Source organism: Podarcis melisellensis, assembly GCF_964234715.1.
Source record: "Podarcis melisellensis genome assembly, chromosome: 7".
In the NCBI taxonomy this organism is placed as follows: Eukaryota; Metazoa; Chordata; class Lepidosauria; order Squamata; family Lacertidae; genus Podarcis; species Podarcis melisellensis.
This window is the reverse complement of record NC_138539.1, coordinates 67,188,876-67,211,212: the sequence shown is the minus strand read 5'-3', so window position 1 is coordinate 67,211,212 and position 22,337 is coordinate 67,188,876. Positions and strand designations below refer to the sequence as shown.

At 44.7% G+C, this 22,337-nt stretch overlaps 1 protein-coding gene and 1 long non-coding RNA gene across 3 annotated transcripts in view; one reads left to right on the top strand and one right to left on the bottom strand.

Moving 5' to 3' along the window:
* CDH20 (cadherin 20) overlaps positions 1 to 22,337 on the top strand; it is a 166,344-nt gene that overhangs the window by 140,440 nt on the left and 3,567 nt on the right. For both annotated transcript variants that reach the window (XM_081918184.1, XM_081918183.1), the window contains exons 6-10: positions 2,398 to 2,585; positions 5,453 to 5,706; positions 10,263 to 10,399; positions 12,669 to 12,790; positions 15,069 to 15,186. In XM_081918184.1, coding sequence (XP_081774310.1) covers positions 2,398 to 2,585; positions 5,453 to 5,706; positions 10,263 to 10,399; positions 12,669 to 12,790; positions 15,069 to 15,186 — 819 coding nt within the window. The remainder of the gene's footprint in view (positions 1 to 2,397; positions 2,586 to 5,452; positions 5,707 to 10,262; positions 10,400 to 12,668; positions 12,791 to 15,068; positions 15,187 to 22,337) is intronic.
* LOC309373842 overlaps positions 10,295 to 22,337 on the bottom strand; it is a 78,697-nt gene continuing 66,654 nt past the window's right edge. Inside the window, exon 4 of the long non-coding RNA XR_014170228.1 lies at positions 10,295 to 10,395. This is a non-coding gene — a long non-coding RNA (uncharacterized lncRNA). The remainder of the gene's footprint in view (positions 10,396 to 22,337) is intronic.

Genomic DNA, 22,337 nt, shown 5'->3' with positions numbered 1-22,337 from the left:
TAAGGTGAAGGGGAAGGAGAGGTTTGATGGAGGTATAGGAGAGCAGGATGGAAGACGAATGGTGGGGAAGAAATCAGGAATGGATAGTTCCGTTATTAGTACTGAATGAAGCTTTAAGTGGATACCAGGAAGCATTAGTGGCTGCTAGCCTTAGTAAGACTTCAAAGGCAAAGAAGGGATGCTGAGGATTCCTTTAAAAGTGTTGAACTTTTTTTTTTAATGGTCTTTCCTCTTCTTCTTTGTCTCTTTACTTGGGTGTATTCCTTTGCATGTTTAAATGAAGGGTATCAAACTAAATTCATTTCTGATAACATAAAATAGTTTTTGTGCTCTTTAGCTTTGTTGTTGTTTTTGTTTAGTCGTTTAGTCGTGTCTGACTCTTCATGATTCCATGGACCAGAGCATGCCAGGCACTCCTGTCTTCCACTGCCTCCCGCAGTTTGGTCAAACTCATGCTGGTAGCTTCGAGAACACTGTCCAACCATCTCGTCCTCTGTCGTCCCCTTCTCCTTGTGCCCTCCATCTTTCCCAACATCAGGGTCTTTTCCAGGGAGTCTTCTCTTCTCATGAGGTGGCCAAAGTATTGGAGCCTCAGCTTCACGATCTGTTCTTCCAGTGAGCCCTCAGGGCTGATTTCCTTAAGAATGGATAGGTTTGATCTTCTTGCAGTCCATGGGACTCTCAAGAGTCTCCTCCAGCACCATAATTCAAAAGTATCAATTCTTCGGCGATCAGCCTTCTTTATGGTCCATCTCTCACTTCCATACATCACTGCTGGGAAAACCATAGCAGCACAAAATGTGCCACAAAAGATGCAGACCTGTTATTAGAATATAACCTTAAGTTGCTCATGCAGTTTTAAACCATTTCAGGAGGCATCAAATTTTCACAGCTGCTACAGAGGCTCAACTTCGGTTCAGAAGTTTAAGAAATAGTCAACAGCCTAAATACTGGGTAGATTTCACTGTGTCCCTAGATACTGGCTACATTCCTATGAAGATTCACTGATTCTCATAAAACCTTTCAACCTGCAAGTATATTGCTATAATTAATAAACAACAACAACAGATTTGGACTCTCAGATTCTGTTCCAGCAGATTTCTCATGAAGGTGATCTTAGAACGAGTCTTGTACGAGTCAACAGAATGACTTTCACTTCCCACCTAAACTTCCCTCCGTATCAGAGTTGGGGAACTTGTGGTGCTGTTGTTCGACTCCCAACTCCTTTCATCCCCAACTAATATGACCAGTGGTCAGAGAAGATGGAAGCACCTGCAGTGCTGTGAGTTCCCCATCCCTACTCATCAGGATTGATAACTTTCAGACTGGTTTGGTACCTACGATAGTCATTGTAGCAACAGCAAAGAATCATGTTTCATCTTAAAAGCTGGGAGTAAATCTCATTAAATTCCATGGGCCTTACTTCTGAGTTGTTGTCATAGGTTTGTGCTTTTACTGCGTCATCAGCTCTTGAGGACTGGAGTCTACTTCCATCTTTTATCTTGTGAAATGTTTGACGTGTTTCACTGGTGATGGTGAACAAAATGAACACTCCTCTGATACCCTAAAAAGCTCCATGCCTACTTTCTAAATTCCCTCTCATTTTAAAATTTAAAATATCACACTGCTCATCAATTAATTAAGCACTTGCATTTGAGGGGGGCGGGTGTTGCCTTCCATTGTTCATGTCCCTGCCAACTTTACTTTTCAGTCAAAGAATTACACACTGCCATTTCCTCCTGCTGCACTAGTCTGAAGTGCAACTCTTGAGTTAATAAATACTGCTGCAAGTGGAAGGAATTAATCGAAGCTACTGTGTATTCAAAGGAGCAAAGGGGAACCTTTTACTCTGTAGATTTGTTGGTTATGCATACGTTTTGCTCTCAGATCAGCTTTGCCACAGGAAGAACGGATGGTTTGATACGAACAATTTAAATATGCCCCCGATATGTCAAGAGAGCTATTGAAACTCAGCAAGGGGGATTTAAATATGTTTGGAATTTTCTACACTGGAGTTGACCATGTGCTTCCACAGCCCAGCGTAAGGAACTTCAGAGTTTAAGGTTGCAATCCTAACTCTGCTTACTTGGAAGTAAGCCCCATTGAATTAAATAGGATTCACTACTGAATAGAAATAGTTAGGATGGTGCTGTCATAGACTTATTCACAGTGGCTACTTCATTTCATTTCTGTAAGTCTTGTAATGTATTTAGGGCATAAAGAATTCAGCCAGTTAGGCATTTTTCAGGCCTTTTGATTTTAAATGATTTGATATGATTTGATTTCCACTGAAATCAGCATGGAGCTTGCAAAGGCTTAATTTTGACGGCATTGTTCTCTTTTTAAATATTATTGAACTTGTTTATTTCATTTCACGATTAACATTTTCCCCCCCAGAACATTATCAGATGAGTGTTCTGGAGTCTGCTCCAGTTAGCTCTACTGTGGGCCGTGTCCTTGCTAAAGATTTGGATGAAGGCATTAATGCTGAAATGAAATACAGCTTTGTGGATGGAGATGGACTGGATGTCTTTGATATTACCACCGAGCCTAATCGCCAAGTTGGTATCATCACAGTGAGAAAGGTAAACACATTCATTCCTCAGCAATGTGCAACCATTACTGTAAATGCAATTTCCATTGCGATAAAATATTGTTATTGTAATTACCGTACTTTTATTACTACTTTGCATACCACTTCTACAACTAATACAACTAAGTCCATTGATAGTGCAATCCTATTCATGTCTACTCAAAAGTAACCTCTCTTGAGTTCAATGGGACCTACTCTTGAGTTTAGGAGTAGGGCTGCCATACATCTGGGAATTGGGCAGGAAATGGGCAAAATGTCTGGGGAAAATTTATAGAATTCAAATAAAGGCCAAAAACTTAGATTTGTTTTTTTTTTGGGGGGGGGGGGGGAGAAAGCTCAACAACTTTGTCTGGATTTTCAACTTGGGGAATATAGTATAGGATCCTAACTTAAATCAGTTTAAAATGGGTTTTTAAAAGAAGGGGGGAAGCAATCAGTTGTACAAATTAAAAGCATTCTCGCATCTTTTGCATTCCGGGAGAGGCTGGCATAGGCAGAGAACATCACGTTAAAAGAAGCTAGGGGTTTTAGGGGGAAAGGTTAATGGCCGCTTCCGGAGGACACGTTGCAAGTGAAACGTGCCAGCAGGAATTTATTGCATGTGGTTGCAATGTAGCAAATAGTTTGCGCCCAAAGAAACTAGCATGTGAGCCATCCTTCTGACTGTCTCAGTTGTGCCATTACTCAGTTTTGTCTGCTCATTTAAAATTTTAATTATTTCTAAAGTCTGAAAAAAATCTCTTGTTCACTCATTCGGACTGTTCCAGGTGAAGTCCCATTGGAACGAATTCTCTTCCATTGGCTTCAGTGGGCCATTACATTTTCACTTGGACATGTAAGATATTTGATGTATAATACCAAAAATGTAATACACATACATATACATCTATCTATCTGCAAACACATGTATCATGTATTGTTCTTGAGGGATGTTCCTAGACTGGCATAGTTCCCTGCTGAGTGTTTGCTAGCAAACTGGGATTTGCTGTTGCTGACTGTGTTAATTAATGCATTCCTCCGTTCAGCATATGCCTTCCTCAAGAAGATACAAATCCCCAAAATTAAAGTAAATATAAACTATCAATTTGTGCTAAAAAAAAAAAAAATCCCACTGCAGAAAACAGATTTGAACTTCTTCCAAGATGGTGTTTGCCTCTAAAACCAAGTCGACAGCTTTAGAAGCACACATTTTGTTTTGATCAAAATCTGTGCCAGTTACAAGGATTCCATTTTGCTAATATTCAGCATTAAACTACCCATTATGTAAAAGTAAAGAGCGTATAACCATTGTATTCTTGGAAATTAAATTATCAGCAGGAGGCCTCATAATGCTCTAAAAGACCCTTGCAACCATTTCTAGATCCACTTTTATGAAGGTTCTTTGGACATTCCTAGGCTTCGCTTTGCTGTTGCCGCTAAGATTCTTTTCAATTATCATTTTATTGTTATACATAAAAAGTGCACGCTAAGTATCACTGCAGTACAATTATGGGCATCAATTTCCTTCGCATGTAAAACTGTATCAAGAAAGGGCATGAAAAACCAGCATGGAAAAAAAAGAATGTCTTCTGCAAAAGGAAGACGTAGCACGGTTGCCTTTCAGTACCGGATTCGCTTTGTGATAAAGCCCTCCCTCTAACATTTAGGCAATAATAATAAAGGACTTAGAAGAACAGCCAAAACAGAATACATTTGAATGTCGCTAATTTCCGTGGAATAGCTAAGCCATGTGCTTAACTCTCCCACATTGAAATAAATAAAATTAATGGTGCTTCACCCTGACTGAATTATAGCAATTAAAATATAATTAAATGCATTATGTACAACATTTTTGTTATATGCTCAAAGTGCTTAACACACATAGCTAGGTTTGGGGTATTAAACTGAATCCTGGTAAGACTCAGGTGCTGTGGACTATGGGCTCCCACATCCAGGAAGTGGGCAGAAAGCCTATCTTTGATGGGGTTGCACCCCCTTGAAGGAGCAGGTATATGGGGGGGATTGGGGGAGTGGGTGCTCCTTGATCCAGTTTTGTCACCTGAAGCCCAGGTGGCTCCAATGTCAGGGAGTATCTCCTCTCAGGTATGGCCATTCCTGAATAGGAAAAAACCTGACCACTGTAGCCCATGTTCTGGCAAATTCCAGGCTGGACTTTTGCAACAGACTCTACATGGGGCTGCCCTTGAAGACTGTCTGGAAGCTGCAAAAAGTGCAGAATGCAGTGTCCAGAGAGCGGATGGGAATAGCTGCTTGAACTTGTGCAACGCCAGTGTTAAAAAAAAAAAAATGATGCGCTGGTTGTGAGCCAATTTCTGAGCCCAGTTCATGGTGCTTATGCTGACAAGTGGCTTGGGACTCAAATATCTGAAAGACTGACTCCTTCCGTATCAACCTGTCCATGAATTAAGTTCTACGGAGGATACCCTATTGGTGATTCCACCATAAGGGAATTCAAGAAGTGGTGGCACGTGAATGGGCCTTCTCTGTAGCAGCTCCACATCTTTGGAATGACCTTTGGATTTGGGGTATGTGTGTGGTGGACACATACTGGTGCCCAATCCTGGCTACTGCTGGAGCTGGACTGGGGCACAAGATGACATGCTAGACCTCGCTATCCTCTGTGACTGCTTGGACAACCCTCACCCGATTATTACAGTAATATCTGGGCTGCATTTTGTTAAAATGAAAACAGCAAAGTTGTGGGGCTATCGTGTTCATCCAGCCAGTTATATACAATGTAAGTGATACGAGTTTAAAAGGGAAGTGTTTTATTTTAAAGGAATTGGGTGGTATGGCTCAAGACGTTCTGTCCAGTCTCAGAGGAGGTCTTCTAATGCTTTATTTCTTCTTCATCTTCAGCCCTTGAACTTTGAGAGTAAGAAGAGCTACACTTTAAAGGTGGAGGGTGCCAATCCCCACTTGGAAATGCGCTTCCTGAACCTTGGCCCCTTCCGTGACACGGCAACTGTACACATCACCGTTGAGGATGTGGAAGAGCCCCCACTCTTTGAGCCTAGCTTTTATTTTGTGGAAGTCCCTGAAGATGTGGACATTGGGACCACCATACAAATGATTTATGCCAAGGACCCGGATGTGACCAACAACTCCATCAGGTTCCTTTCTTTCCTTGTTTCTCTATTTTTTCCCCCCATCATCCTAAATATCCACTATGTTAACTCCTAGGATTGTTCTTGTTGCTTTAGGGGAGGTAATGCAGATTCAGAAATTTATTATTCTTTATTTAATAGGATTTATATGCCACCCTTCGTCATAAGATCTCAGGGCAAGTTCACAGAATGAAATACAGAATTAGAACAAGTAAATAATTAAAATGAAACAATAACACCCTCCCTTCCCACAGACACATATAAAAGGCTGAAGACTATTAATCTGCCAGTTTCAAATAAATGCTTAACCTTAGATGCTAGCAAGGCTATACATTATTTTGTGCAGGCAAAATCACCATTTACTTGTCCTCTGTGAATCAGAGGCAAGATTTAAGAACTGGCTCTCTCCAGTGCATCCAGAGTTAATTAACCATTATCAATTTAGGACAGATGGTATTGAGTCTCTGTCAGTGAGGAGGCTGCAGCTTACTATTCAGGCAACAAAAGGATGGTTTATGTCATCCCTGCTCAAAAGAATCCCATTCTACACTGTTACAATCTGATAATAATAATAATAATAATAATAATAATAATAATAATAATAATCTTTTATTTGTATCCTGCCCTCCCCAGCCAAGACTGGGCTCAGGGCGGCTAACATCAAATACATAACATTGGTATAAAATCAAACAATAATTAAATTACCTCCTAAAAACAAGTCAGGATCAAATTAAAATCTAATTAGATGGCTTTCCACAGGATTAGTGTTGGGAACAGTAAATGTTCATCAGAATGTATTTACATGACCAGTGTAACATGTGGCCCAGTCTAGGCCTCCCACAAATTTCAGGAAACGAAAGCTTCCTTGTCACGGAAGTTTTGCCTGAGGAAAGACATCTGGAACCGTCCAGAGCAACTGAGTAATGATTGTGTGATAATTTATTATGCGAAAAGAGGGGAAACGTGCTCTCCTTTTTTCAGGTCTCTCAATCTTACCCGTAATGTCTCATCTTCCTCTCGAAGCAGGAGACTTTGGCCAAGGGGATGTGTGCAAATATGCACCCCTTGCTATAGTTTCTTTAAAGCTTCATGGGCTATAGATAGAAAAGAAGATTTGGGACAGGTGGGTCTTCATATAGATGTGGAAATAAAGGGAATCTCTTTCTTGAGGTTCTGGTGAGCACAGTGATCTATTGTTATGCACTCTCCAGCTGCCCCAGGGCGGGGGGGGGGTTGAAACATTCCAGGGGTTTCATTTCCTTTGAGTGACAGAGCACTGAGGACCTAGGACATTTTTGCTTCATTTATAAATATATAACCAGATAGCACAGGGAGGAAAAAAGGGGAACTCCTACAAGGTAGCAAATCTGCATCAGATGCCCAGACAGACTTTGGACACCAAGGCACTTCACATTTTGGCAACCCCCTGTCGTCTCTGTTTCTGTGTCTTCAAAATAACAAACTCTTGTGTCTCTCACCACCACCACCACACATGCCCCTGGGGCTTTCTACATGCTAAATATTGTGCTCTACCCTGTAAAATCCTCAAAGTTTGAAGCATCCAACAGCCTTCACAGGATGTTTTATTAAATACAGACAGTGTGAACAAGAGTTCTAAAGAACTTGAAAGTTTGCTCACAACTTTCTGATATTTTAGTAAAGGTAAAGGGACCCCTGACCATTAGGTCCAGTCGTGGCTGACTCTAGGGTTGTGGCGCTCATCTCACTTTATTGGCCGAGGGAGCCGGCGTACAGCTTCCGGGTCATGTGGCAAGCATGTCTAAGCCGCTTCTGGCAAACCAGAGCAGTGCACGGAAATGCCGTTTACCTTCCCGCTGAAGTGGTACCTATTTTTCTACTTGCACTTTGACGTGCTTTCGAACTGCTAGGTGGGCAGGAGCAGGGACCGAGCAACGGGAGCTCAACCCGTCGCGAGGATTCGAACCGCCAACCTTCTGATCGGCAAGTCCTAGGCTCTGTGGTTTAACCCACAGCGCCACCCGCATCCCACTCTGATATTTTAGTCTGCCCTATTAGATTCTCTCCCCCCACCCACCCATAGACCAATGTGGCTACTTACAATTTTAGTATTATAGATTAATGAACAGATCTTAGTCTTACCCCATGATATGCCAGTAGTACACAGCTGAATTCTAACTGATATAATTTGGTTTTGCGGGCGTCCCATAAGCACAATTCCACCGGAAAATGTTCGGGGATTCCAGTGGTTATTTCAATAAATAAGGGCAATGCTATGTTTGTCAACGGAATTTCAGAAAGGCGGGCCGTATTACCAGAATGCTCACCGAACGCACCAGAAACCCTCAAATCCTCTTATCCCTGCCTTTCTTGACATCTGGATTGCCCACATTGGGAGATTCTGATTGCTGAAGGCATGGCCTGATTAATTCAGAATGACTAAGGGAGATTATGTAAACAGTTCAATGGACTCGAGTGCTGAGAACCAATTATTAATAATAGGCAAACATGTGCAAAGAATGCAGTACAAAAACTCCACCTGTGCTGCATGACACCAGTGATTAATGTTGCACCACTAATCACAAGGCCATATTCAATTTCAGATACAAGTTAGCCCTAAACTGTCAGAGGAGAATTTTTTTTAATGGGCGTTTGCAAGACAGATCATTATTTCACAATCTAAAGCTTTTGTGTGGCTTTCCTTAATAAATCTAGCAGACTGGGGGATACATCTTTATTTTAAAAGTGAGAGAGAGCGTTCACAATGACGATTTTTCCTCCCTTCTTCTTATTCTTCAACTAAACAAAGCTGCTTCTTTCTTTGAAAGCATTTCAACAACGTTGTGTTCCTTGCGTTTCCTTTGCCGCGTGCTTCCCTTGCACAATTAGAACACATTGGGTTGTGTCCCGCACAGTTCTGCTTGCACAACATACTTCCACTTCCTTAATGGGACTTTACCCTGCCCTCCCAAGCTCTCTGTAAACCTTCAAAACCTTCTCCAAAGAGTTGGGAGACTCCGTGGGGCAAATTTTGGGGTCATGCAAGGAACAGGAGCAAAGAGGAATCCCATTGTGCGAGCAGAACTCCACTTGTGCAGCAGCACTGGTCACAAATTGCAGCTCACTGTTTGTATAGCACTCTCTACTTATTGTTGTTATTTAAATGTGTTGGTCACTTTCTTTTGACCAAGGCAACCCAAAGCAACTTACAAATTAAAATCTTCCCACTCACTGCTAAAAGACCACGGATAGTTCAGGGCCAAAGGCCTGGTTATAGAGGAAAGTTTTTGCCTGGCACCTAAAGATATATAATGTTGTCAACATACCGTACCTACCACATCTGTCCCCGCCCTACCAGATGCAACAGTGGGTCGATCCTTCTAACAACACCAGAGGGTAGGCCAGTTTTATGATTCCCATATTGCTAGTTAGGGAGACTGACTCAGGCAGGCAAATGGATTTGCAATAAAATCATCAGTCAATCAGGCTGCGATACACATTTTAACATAGATGAACCCCAGTACAGTGGACCCCATTTCATTTAATACTTTTGAATGATCCATTCTGCCTTTGTCTCTCTCTGCTCATTTCCCTCTTCTTGCTTTCCACGTGGAGGAGTGAGACAGCACACAGAAGAGACCCCCGTAATTTTGGTTATATGGAATTTTTCATATGTGTGACCCTTAGAACTGAATCTTCACGTATGATGCCACATGACTGTATTTATTTTTGTCTGTCCTCAACCTGCTGTGCCAATTGGCTTATTTGGGTCTGAGATAGGAAAAAATGTCTTATCTGCTCTCCAAACATTCATAATTTGGTAAGCGTCACTCTTGTCCATCTTAGGTAAAGGGACCCCTGACCATTAGGTCCAGTCATGGCCAATTCTGGGGTTGCGTCACTCATCTCTTTTTATTGGCCGAGGGAGTTGGCGTACAGCTTCCAGGTCATGTGGCCAGCATGACTAAGCCGCTTCTGGCAAACCAGAGCAGCGTATGGAAATGCTGTTTACCTTCCTGCGGGAGCTCACCCCGTCGCGGGGATTCGAACTGCCAACCTTCTGATCAGCAGGTCCTAGGCTCTGTGGTTTAAACCACAGTGCCACCTGCAAGTCCTTGTCCATCTTAGTTGTCATTTATTTTCTTAAACTAAAGAAAGCCTCATACTCTCTTGCCTTTTCTCACATGAAGTTGCAACATATCCTTATTCATTTTCACTTCTGCAGCTTTTTCATTTCTTATATTCATTTTCAGATCAGGTGAAAATAACTATTATACAGTAGTATAATAGAACAGAGCATTGTATTTATTATTCACTGTCAAGAGAGACCAAAAAATACCTTCAAAATTAGTTATAACTGTTTTCAACTATTCTTGCTATTCTAGTTGTTGTTGTTTTTATTTAAAAAAAACTGTTATAGGATAAAAGCAATCAAACAAATTATCAAGGCATGCTTTAAATTTAGTGTCTGAACTAGAAGCAAACCAGAGAATTAAAAATTACCAATGAACCTGAACGGAGCCTTGATTAGGAATGATTTATTCCTTGCATATGATGCCTTCTAAATGTATACTTTTTTACAGGTATTCCATTGACCGAAGCAGTGATCCCGGGCGCTTCTTTTATGTCGACATTGCAACAGGTGCTCTGATGACTGCAAGACCTCTGGATCGGGAGGACATTTCGTGGCACAACATCACTGTCCTGGCCGTGGAGCTGAGTAAGGAGAACAAAAACCATGCAAATATGTTTGTTTCAACATTTGGGGTTGCTGCACATTTATCTCCATCTTATCCTCCTTTCAATTATGTTTTATTGTTTGTTAACATGGAAACACAAGAGTTCAATACAGTGGTACCTCTGGTTACGTACTTAATTCGTTCTGGAAGGTCCATTCTCAACCTGAAACTGTTCTTAACCTGAAGCACCACTTTAGCTAATGGGGCCTCCCACTGCTGCCGTGCCGCCGCTGCACAATTTCTGTTCTCATCCTGAAGCAAAGTTCTTAATCCGAGGTAATATTTCTGGGTTAGCAGAGTCTGTAACCTGAGGCATCTGTAACCTGAAGCGTATGTAACCCGAGGTACCACTCCAGTTATCTCCAAATGTATTTTACTGGGGTTCCAATTTAACCAGCATTTAAAGCCAACTCTGGCAGACTCTTGGGGTGTTCCGATCCTATGGCAAGATCCACTGTGGATTTCTGGCTCTGGTGGTTAATTCCTGGTTCGGACCCCAACCCCGGCTCAGCCAAAGCCAGCATAACTTCTTCAGCTCAGCCAAAGATTGCTGAGCTGAGGCCAGTGTAAGTCCCCAAAAGGGGGCATATTCTGGGGTGGGAGAGAGAGAGAGGAGACATAGGCTGGATCATAATCCCATTCAACTCAGTCATGTGACTTGGCAACCTGGCATAGGACACTTATTTTGAAGGCTTGTTCTCCTTCTCCAAGGCTTAGGATGGGGTTTGGATGTGGTGCAACTTTACACTGGCTCTCTCTACGCCAGCCTCGTGTGCATAGGACTGCTTCCTCGGTAACTTCACTGCAGTTCAGAAACAGCCCGAGTTCAGCCTACACAAGCCGTATGACATGCATATTTATACGCACTGCAGTGGAAGCCACGCTTTGCATCTGATTGAGGGAATGAAAGTAGCATTTAATTTTTACGCTCCTAGGGAGGTCTGCAAATGAAATGTTTACTCAAACCATTAGCATTCAAGGGAATTGTTGTTTAATTTCTCTTTCTTGCTTTATTTTTTTAAATAAAAAAAATGCAGTTCAGATAAGAGCTAGCACACGCGCTCTCACCCCCAAGAACTATTAGTAGCAAAAACAGATGCTCTGAATATTACAGGGCTTATCAGAGTAGAAAGCAGCATTATCAGGAAGGATTGAATGGCTCAGGGATTTGCTAATGAGCTCAGAGCCTTTCACTTCTAGGTCACTGGTTCAAAACCTCCTTGAGCCAGTAGCAAGCGACTGTTATCACCATCTGCTTGCTTGCTTTTTTTAGTGGCCTTTAGAAATAATTTTGTAATAAACCCGTGTTTAGGGCAAGGAAAGCTGCTTACTAGGGTCTCAGATATGTACTGAAACGTAGGGGTCACTGTTGCTTGAGAACTACTGTGGCATTTCTGAGAAACCTTCTGCCCCCGTACATATTTAGAGTTTCGGTGTATGAAACACTGGCTGGAAACAGACATTACAGCAGACAAGGGTCTTTTTTCTTCTTCAAAAAAGTTATGTGTGTCACATTCTCATCCGATGGGGGAGGAAATTAGTTTGGTTTGCATTTTAAAATGAACCTATGTAATTCACACTTTCAGGAACACTAATCGTGCTGTGGGAACACTTTTCTATCAATCTGAGTCAGAAATTACGAGGACGTTTGGCTCTTCAATTTTTCACACATAAATGCAACAAGCACTTTGTGTAAGAGACTCAGGAGCATTCCTAGGGACTGGGCAGGTTGGTACTCACCAAGGGTGCAGGCTTGTGTGTGCGTGCACAAAAATCATGCCTCTCCACTCTGGCTCAGAGTGGCTTGGAGCCTGCCCAGCCATCTCCAGTTTGCTCCTCTGCTGTTTGGGGGAAGGGCACCAATATTTCTCCTTGCCAAGGGGGTTGCCGACACAGCTCCTTGCAAGGGGACACTGATACAGCTCCTTGCCAAGGGTGCAAAGGAGCCTAGGTACTCCTCTGAACACACTAGAAAATGTTTATAGAATCACAGAATTGCAGAGCTGGAAGGGTCCTTGGTCATCTGGTCCATCCCTCTGCCCACAGCTGTCCTGGGTGGGCTCGAACCTTCTAGACACATCAAGTAATGGAACCAGAGCCTCAAGAGCTCAACATGTGCTGTAACGCACTGCAGGTCTGCCTGTTCTTCTTGGGCAACCGTAACTCTCAAATGTAATGCACGGCACCAAGATTAATTTACACCAGGACCAAGCAACTCTGATTTTTATTTTTATTTTTTGCTTCTTTCAGACAACCCCTCGCAGGTTGGCAGTGTTTCTGTCACGATAAGAGTGCTGGATGTGAATGACAACGCTCCAGAATTCTCCAGGTTCTACGAGGCTTTTGTATGTGAAAATGCCAAAGCCGGACAGGTGAGAGAAGCTAAGAAAAACTGTATATATGAGGCTGGCACCATCTTCTGTGTGAATACTCCACTGTATAGCCTGAGCTTACAAAATTAGAGGGATTTAAGGGTACTACCTGTGGAGCCAGGGCTTTTTTCCCCAGGGGGAACTCACCAGAACTCAGGTGGATGCGATTGCCATTCTAAGAGAAAGAGGGTGGCATTCATGGTGAGTTCTGGCAACTCTTTTTCTAAAAAACTAGCACTGTGCGGAACCCTGAATTAATGTTTTGTGCAATGGCAGCATAGTAAGAGGTAAAGGGACCCCTGACAGTTAAGTCCAGTTGTGAACGACTCTGGGGTTGTGGCACTCATCTCGCTTTACAGGCCAAGGGAGCCGGCGTTTGTCCGCTCCGCAGACAGTTTTTCCAGGTCATGTGGCCAGCATGACTAAGCCGCTTCTGGCACAATGGAACACCGAAACCAGAGCAGCGCATGGAAACGCCATTTACCTTCCCGCCGGAGTGGTACCTCTTAATCTACTTGTACTTTTTGACGAACTTTTGAACTGCTAGGTTGGCAGGAGCTAGGACCGAGCAACGGGAGCTCACCCCATCACGGGGATTCAAACCACTGACATTATGATCGGCAAGCCCAAGGCTCAGCGGTTTAGACCACAGCGCCACCCGCGTCCCATGCCAGCATAGTAGTGACTCTTAATATTGCTGCTTCAGAGCTACCAGTGAGTTGAGGAATAATGGTAGGTGAACTAGCAGGATGCCAGAGAAGACCCTTTAACTTGGATCAGCTAAATCATTGTGCCCTTTTCACTTCCAGGGTTATTATGCAGGCTTTGGGGTGCAGGTACAGCCAGGGCATGGAGTTTATTTAACAGCTACCTGTGTTCCTGAGTCCAAAGAACTATTGAGAATTTGTTTTGACTCCATTTTAGCTCATTTCTCACTACCCAGTGCAGTTCTGCATATTTCATTCACAGCTACATCTGCAAGAAATCACATATATTAACCTTTCTCTGACATTCTCTGTGGTTAATGTTTACTGTGAAGGTGTCCCCACATGGTCCTGTTTTATATTTAGATACAAGTTGAAACAGCACTTTTTCTTTTCTCCTTTTCCAGTCCAAAATGCAATTAAATACAAATCTGACCATGCAAGCATCCTTCACATGAAAATACAGAATGAGTGATTTACCTCCCTCTTTCTCTTACAATTTTTGGCAGCATGCAAGTATTTGAGTTGCATCCAGTGGATGCACTAACCCAAGGCAGCTCGTCCAACTAGTCTTTCTCTTCCCCGCATCCTCGCCTCCTGCAGCCTGAAAACCCAACTCCAGAAGGCTGGAGAATAAACAGTGGTCGTGCAGCAATTGAAGGGCGTGGGGAGTTGCCTGAAACCAAGACAGAGAGGTCTCATGGCAGCAGAGCTGGAGCAAGATCTCTCTGCTTAATTCCAGCCCGTTCCCCTCTCACACTGCAGCTACATTACAGGGCAGCCCTCACCATTCAGCCCCCCTTGGACCCTCAGAACAAGGTTTGTAGTGAGGCACAGGGCAGGAGGGGGAAAGAGAAAGTTCAGTTGCACGAGGTGCCTTCATGCTCACACAGCCATTGGGTACAACCCTTTGGATTTGCAAGGCTCTTCTTGAAGCAGAAGTTGTGTCTAGGAGGTATAATGTCTCCTAGAGTTATATGCAAAGTTTCTTTAGTCCTATGATTCTGGTGGGCGTCCTCAGGGCAACAGGCTATTTCAGATCTTCCTCCCTGGGAGATGGAGACAGATTTTGAAAGCCTCCCACTCCATAACCTCAGCAGCTCTTGCCTTCTCAAGGTCAAAGCTCCAGTGTCATAGACTCAGAATTGCAGAGTTGGAAGGGACCACAAGGAATGCAGGAATCTTTTGTCCAACATGGGCCTCAAACCCATGACCCTGAGGTTAAGAGTCTCAAGCTCTACCTACTGAGCTATCAGAAAGGGGGCGTGCTGGGGAAGGTTCACAGGCATACCAAGGACTGAACCTGTGACCTCCTACACACAAAGCATACGCTCCGTCTCCTGTCTATGGGGCATCCAAATGTTAATTTACCCTTCTCATATTTTAGCCAGCTTAGGTTCGCCCATTCTGTTTTTAATCATTTCACTCACCATTGATTCTGGCAACATATTGATTGCCTTCATAGATCCCAGCTCCCTCAAGAAGATGAATCTGGGCTTTGCAATCCTGAAACACAGCTTTCTCCTGCACTGGAGCTCTCATCAGACCCTTTGTTTTCCTCTCCCCTCCTACAGCTGATTCAGACAGTGAGCGCGATTGACCAGGACGACCCACAAGAGGGACAGCACTTCTACTATAGCTTGGCTCCCGAGGCAGCTAACAACCCCAACTTTACTCTAAGGGACAATCAAGGTAATTGGAGCGGACACCCATTTGTTTCACTAACTAACGTCTTCTGCAATGAGTTGGTCTTGGGAGGTTTGGACTTAGCACTGCATCACGAGACTGCCATTGCAAATGATGCCAAGTGACACCTGCTCCTTAAGGGCAGCAATAAAATGACATATTATTTTACACTTTGAACAGTTAATCCAGAATTTTCCCCCTGTCTACATATTTCTCAGTGACAGGTTCTCTTATTTTGAGGAAATGTGCCAATGTCGTGCAAATTCAAGCCTTGTTTGTCATGCTCGTGGGCAACTTCTCTGAATGTTACCCTGCTCAAAATGCTTTAAAGGTCAGGCTTATAACTGGAATTGCAGGGGAAATCTAGGAGGTTATTATTTGGCTCTTTCCCCACACCCATCCAGAGCACAGAAAACAGCATTTCCTAGGTACTTAGAAGCGAGGAGTTCGCGTCCCCAGATGCTGTCCCCCACCTCACTCTGGAAGCCAGATCTCAGTTCAAGGAAACACATGACAACATATTTGGGATTAAAATGGCCTCAACTTTATTAAATTTCAGATAGCTTAGGCATTGGGTGTATATTCCCTCTCAGCCCCCAGATGGGGGTCTGAGGCAAGACAGGGTCAATCGGGAATATGGGGACACTCAGGACCGGATTTAGGTTTGATGAGGCCCTAAGCTACTGAAGGTAATGGGGCGCTTTATATGTCCAGCTGTCCTTTGTCAACAACAAATTTTCGTTGGTTTTTGTGTTGAATATGTGCTATATGGTAATTTATGGACCTAATAGGTCCATACACAACACAAAACACTCTTGCTGTATGTAGGTTTTATTTTATTTGTTTTTTATATTATATTTTGGAAATGTACATCCAGGCTGTTTTTTTCCTTTAAATTTTTTTTGGGGGGGGGGCCAAAAGAGCCTTAGCTTATTCGTAAATCCGGCACTGGGGACACTACAAAACTTGCATTTACACAGCCGGCCCCCTCCTGCATTACTGAGGGGAGCTCAGTGGCCCACTGCTGTGTGCTTGTGGTCAGAGACTCCCCTCAGGAGCCCTCTAACGGGGAACCCTGATATTGCCACCACAAAAAAGGGTGAGTCACCACGACACCCCTTCCTCAGTGGTTGAACTAAAGGATTCCGCCCAAGGCCTAAAACCGCAAAATTTGTGACAATTGCTACCAGGAAGACAAAACCTGCAGAGCAGGGGAAATATCTTCACGGCTCTGAAAAACAGCAATCCGACCGTAGCAATGCCCCTGGACCTGGAAAGAAAAAAGGTCAGCCTGGAAAAAAGATAATATTGGAGGAAGAGCTGGGTGGGTGATGCTCTGGGGCTGACTGTGCTGCAGGCGTCAGCGTGGGGCCCCTTTTATCTTCTAGGAGCGGACTGGAGTGAAGCCTGCTCAGTCCCGGTCCGTTCCTCTTGCCCCGTCCCACAGAGAGGCCAATTTGAAAAGGGGTTTTTGGTGGGAGCCCAGAAAAACGGTGATGACCAAGGGGGTGGGGTGCAGCAGCATGGCTGCAAGAGGATGGCAGGGCCGGACGGCGGGCTGCAAACCTCGCCCATCACCAGACCCAGTGAGCAGATACAGTCATAACTTGGGTTACAGACGTTTCGGGTTGCACACCGTGCCAAACCCGGAAGTACCGGAACAGGTTACTTCCGGGTTTTGACGCTTACGCATGTGCACAAGCACCGAATCGCAACCCACACGTGTTCAGACACACAGGTTGCGAACGCTGTGGGTTGCAAACGTGCCTCCCCGCACAGATCACGTTCGCAACCCGAGCGTCCACTGTACTTCCAACTGCATGTGTAGAGAGAAGCATACAGTTGGAAGGGCAAGTAGAATGCAAGAGGACCTCCATATACCATGTACCTCGGGTTACATACGCTTCAGGTTACATACGCTTCAGGTTACAGACTCTGCTAACCCAGAAATAGTACTTCAGGTTAAGAACTTTGCTTCAGGATGAGAACAGAAATCGTGCTCCGGTGGTAGCAGGAGGCCCCATTAGCTAAAGTGGTGCTTCAGGTTAAGAACAGTTTCAGGTTAAGTATGGACCTCCGGAACGAATTAAGTACTTAACCCGAGGTACCACTGTAATATGCCTTAGGAGTGTCCTGCTCCAGAATGATCAGTCATCAGTGGCCTGTTTTGAGGGTGATCTGCCTCCTTTTTTTGCAATATATATTATTAATAATTTCAAGTACAGTGGTGCCCCGCAAGACGAATGCCTCGCTAAACGAAAAACCTGCAAGACGAAAGGGTTTTCCGATTTTTTAGTGGCTTCGCAAGACGAATTTCCCTATGGGCTTGCTTCACAAGACGAAAGCCCTTAGGGAAATCTGCGGGGACAGCGGGGAAGCGCAGCGCGCCTTCCCCTCTGTTCCCGGACCTGTCCTGAAGGCTTGCGGTGGGAGGTCCGGGAACAGAGGAGAAGGCGTGCAGCGCTTCTCCTCTGTTCCCGGGGTTTGCGGTGGGAGGAGGGTTTTTCCTCCCCACCGCCAACATTCAGAACAGCATTCTGAATGTTGGCGGTGGGGAGGAAAGCCCTCCTCCCACCGCAAGCCTTCAGGACAGGTCTGGGAACAGAGGGGAAGGCGCGCAGCACTTCTCCTCTGTTCCCGGACCTGTCTTGAAGACTTGCGGTGGGAGGAAGGTTTTCCTCCCCACCACCAACATTCAGAAGGCTATTCTGAAGGCTGGCGGTGGGAAGAAAAGCCCTTCTCCCCCGCCAGCCTTCAGAAGAGTTCCCCGCAGGGCCCTCCAAGCTGCGGATAGCAGCCTGCTGCCCCTATCCGCAGCTTGGAGAGCCCTGCGGGGAAGTCCTGCAGGGCTCCCCAAGCTGCAGATGTCTGCCCCGCGCAAGGGGCGCTCTGCTTCAGAGCGCCCCGCGCGCCGGGCAGCAGGCTGCTATCCGCAGCCTAGGCAGCCCTGCGGGAACTCTTCTGAAGGCTGGCGGCGGGAGAAGGGCTTTTCTTCCCACCGCCAGCCTTCAGAAGGCTGTTCTGAAGGCTGGCGGTGGGGAGAAAAGTCCTTCTCCCCCCCCCCCGTCAGCCTTCAGAGGAGGTCCGGGGACAGACTGTCCCCGGATCTGGTCTGAAGGCGGTCTCCCTAGGAACGCATTAATTGATTTTCAATGCATTCCTATGGGAAACCGTGCTTCGCAAGACGAAAAACTCGCAAGAAGAAAAAACTTGCGGAACGAATTAATTTCGTCTTGCGAGGCACCACTGTACTTTGAGACTTTGCTCCTGGTGCATGGATAGTGCCATTTCGAACTTACTTATTTCTTGAACTTTTATATCGCCCACCTAGCCAAGTTCTCTGAGCAGTTTGCATAAACCATAAAATAAATTTCAGAACAGAACACTTAAGGCCGTGTACACACATAACATTAGCCACAGTTCATATCTACCTTATACAGTCATACCTCATGTTACGTTTGCTTCATGTTACGTTCTTTCAGGTTACGTCCCACGGCGACCCAGAAGTACCGGAAAGGGTTACTTCTGGGTTTCGCCGCTCGTGCATGCACAGAAGCGCTAAATCGCGCTTTGCGCATGTACACAAGCACCAAATCGCACCGCACACCTGTGCAGATACGGCACTTCAGGTTGTGCTCTTTTCATGTTGCAAATGGGCCTCCGGAACGAATCCCGTTCGCAACCAGAGGTACCACTGTAGTTTCTTGAGACATACTGCTGTTGGGTGCATTTTTCCTCAGTTCCATCTGATTTGAAAATGTAAGCAACACACTCCCTGCACAGTTAACCTGAGGTGTGTGCATTTGAGACATTCATTGTGTTATGTGCAGGTGACAGCACACACAGAGATGACAACTTCACGAATAAGAGTTGGGGGGGCTGCAGGTACAGGGAAACCCAACAGGTAATGTGCACCAGGTGAGGACATCCACACCCCCTCTTTAGTGCATGCAACCATGGGCAGATGTGACTTGAAACTCAGCAGGGGGAAACTGCCTCACTTGCATTTTAAACTGCTAATTCATACATAGCCCAAAATAAAATCACAGAAGCCTAGCAAAACAAACTAAAACCAGCACCAAACCCTAGTGAAAACCATTAAAACACAACAAAAGGGAACTTGGTACAAAAACTGAAGCACCTGATAGATCATTATTAAAAGAGGACTGGCACTCCGAGAATTGCATTTGCTGTTAGCATAGTATGGAATGAGGTGGCATAGAAATAAACAGGACTGTAGCATCACCTAGTGGTAAAAACAATCTTCATAACATTAGGAAAAGCAGGAGGAGTAGAGATTTATGAAGCCTCCGGTTATTTCACAGGTGGCGCTGTGGTCTAAACCACTGAGCCTAGGACTTGCCAATCGGAAGGTCGGCGGTTCGAATCCCTGCGACAGGGTGAGCTCCCATTGCTCGGTCCCAGCTCCTGCCAACCTACCAGTTTGAAAGCACGTCAAAGTGCAAGTAGATAAATAGGTACTGCTGCGGCGGGAAGGTAAATGATGTTTCTGTGCGCTGCTCTGGTTTGCCAGAAGCTGCTTAGTCATGCTGGCCACATGACCCGGAAAAACTGTCTGCAGACAAATGTCAGCTCCCTTGGCCAGTAAAGCGAGATGAGCGCCGCAACCCCAGAGTCATTCGCAACCAGATTTAACTATCAGGGGTCCTTTACCTTTACCTTTTTTTAGCATCACCTAGTGGTGAAAACAATCTTCATAACATTAGGGAAAGCAGGGGGAGTAGAGATTTATGAAACCTCCAGTTATTTCCATGTACATCAAATCACAGTTTACCTTGCTGAAAAGTGACATAAAATGTTTAGGATATTTTCTTCACAAGAGCAGATATGTAATTTTCACATAGATGTTTTTCTTTGGATGGTTAGAGCGCTATTCCGTTTAGCATTTGCCAATTGCAAAAAAGTGATTCTATTACATACCGTACATCATCTGAAAGGCTGATCAGCATGTCACTGTGAATGCTGTACACTGATGACCCTCCACTTCCTTTTCACCCAGTCCCTCCCCAGCATAGCTGCTCCTCTATTTGGGGTTCCTCTAAGGATGGCCGGCCCTACCATTAAGCAAAGTAAGTTGGCTTCCTCTGGCAGCTGTGTTTGGAAGTCAAGAAAGGGCAACAAAATTAACAACAATTAATTTAGGGGGTGGTTGTTTTGTTTTTTGTTTTAACTGCTAGAGAGTTTTAGAAGCATTTCTGGTATTTTCTGCCTCAGGTGCCAAAACAACTTGGCCAGCCTTGCATACTACACCCAAGATACCACTTGCTTCTCTGCCTCAGGCAGCAAAATGTCTTGGGCTGGCCCCCTGCCTCTTAAATTCAGAGGATAGATATGAATGCAATCCTGTTCATTGTAGAAACCTGGGCATTCGGTGGGACAAAGGAATAATCTAATTATTCAGAGGAATCTGCACCTTAAATGTTTTGAAAAATTCTAAATATTAGCAGATCTTCTCTCCTTAGATGACAAAATGAAAATCTACTTCAGTAAGTAAGAGGTGTCTTCTTGCATCAGCATGTTCTAGCACTAAGCTGCCTATATCAGTTATATTGAAACAGCTGCCAGAGTTTCCAGGGCATTGCCTTGCTAGAACACACTGTGACCTTGTCTTCCTTTTTTTGAACATGCGTTGCTGATGAGGTTGAAAGAAACCATCACTACAGCATTGGGTGATCCAGGCTCACTTCATCCTTGAGGCAATGTGTCGAGAGAGAGAAATTTGGGGAGAATTCTCAGCATCAGATGTACTTCCTACTGCCACCAAGCAAACAAGTGGTGTAATTTGGAGTGACAGCAATGAGTGAATTGCTGTTCCTTGTGTTTTGTTTTGAAGACCAGTTTTCAAGCACAGCCATTGTATCAGTCACAAGAGCAGATATTGGTCCTGACCTGTGGCACTTAAATGTTCATTTAAACATTGAACCCTTGTCATCTTTTAAATGGGGGGGGGGGATCTCAGAACAGTGAATCAGGAAAATGTTTGGTTTTAGAAATGCTGGATATCAGAATAAAATAGAAACTTTGGTATTTATTACTTTATAAACAGCAATTAAAATAAAATAAAAATAAACTTCCAAAAAAATGGGGCAGGAGAGTTTGTGGTGGAACTCCCACTATTAAGTCTTGGTGGGTTGTGTCTCCTCCCCCCCCCCTCTACCTTCTATCCCTCTGGGAGGGAAATAAGTCCTCCATCTCTGAGGCTGATATAGTTTCTGGTTGTGTTTGGGGGCATGTCAGTCTTAACAAGGGAATTTAGAATCCTAGAGATCCTTGCGGGCCCCAGACTGGTCTTCAATGCTGTCACCAAGTCACCCCATTTTCAGCCCCAGGACAGGCAAGGCAGTGGAAACCTTTGCTGCTAACCAGAGCGGACCTCTGGTTTCAGGACCTCCCCCTCTGCCCTCATAGGTAAGGTAAAGGGACCCCTGACCATTAGGTCCAGTCGTGTCCGGCTCTGGGGTTGTGGCGTTCATCTCGCTTTATTGGCTGAGGGAGCCGGCATACAGCTTCCAGGTCATGTGGCCAGCATGACTAAGCCGCTTCTTGTGCACAGAAAAACCGTTTACTTCCCGCCGGAGCGGTACCTATTTATCTACTTGCACTTTGAGGTGCTTTCGAACTGCTGGGTTGGCAGGAGCAGGGACAGAGCAATGGGAGCTCACCCCGTCGCGGGGATTCAAACCGTCGACCTTCTGATCGGCAAGCCCTAGAGGTCCAAAATATTCTATGGACTCAAGAACTCCCAGGCCCTGTAGGATTGCACCCTGCACTGTGCAATGCAAATACTCTTCAATAACTATCACTATAAAGTAGGCCTATACACTGATTGGCCCTCACCAATAGTGCCAGGGTTGACTTTGCAGAAACAAAAAAATCAATTTTCAAATGCATAAAACGATCATTCTAGCTCACAAAAACATTTGTATATTTGCCTGCCCAGGTCATGCATTACCACTGTGATGCATCTGCCACCAAACTGCTAGTTCCCTTCGGTCAGGATCCGTGTCACTGCAGCAGTGTATGCAAGCGCTGAGCACCCATATTATATGGTTGCTACCACCACTATTGACCACTCTTGGCAAGGGATGTAACTTTATGCTCTCTGGACAAGACTTCTATGAACACCACTCGTGTCT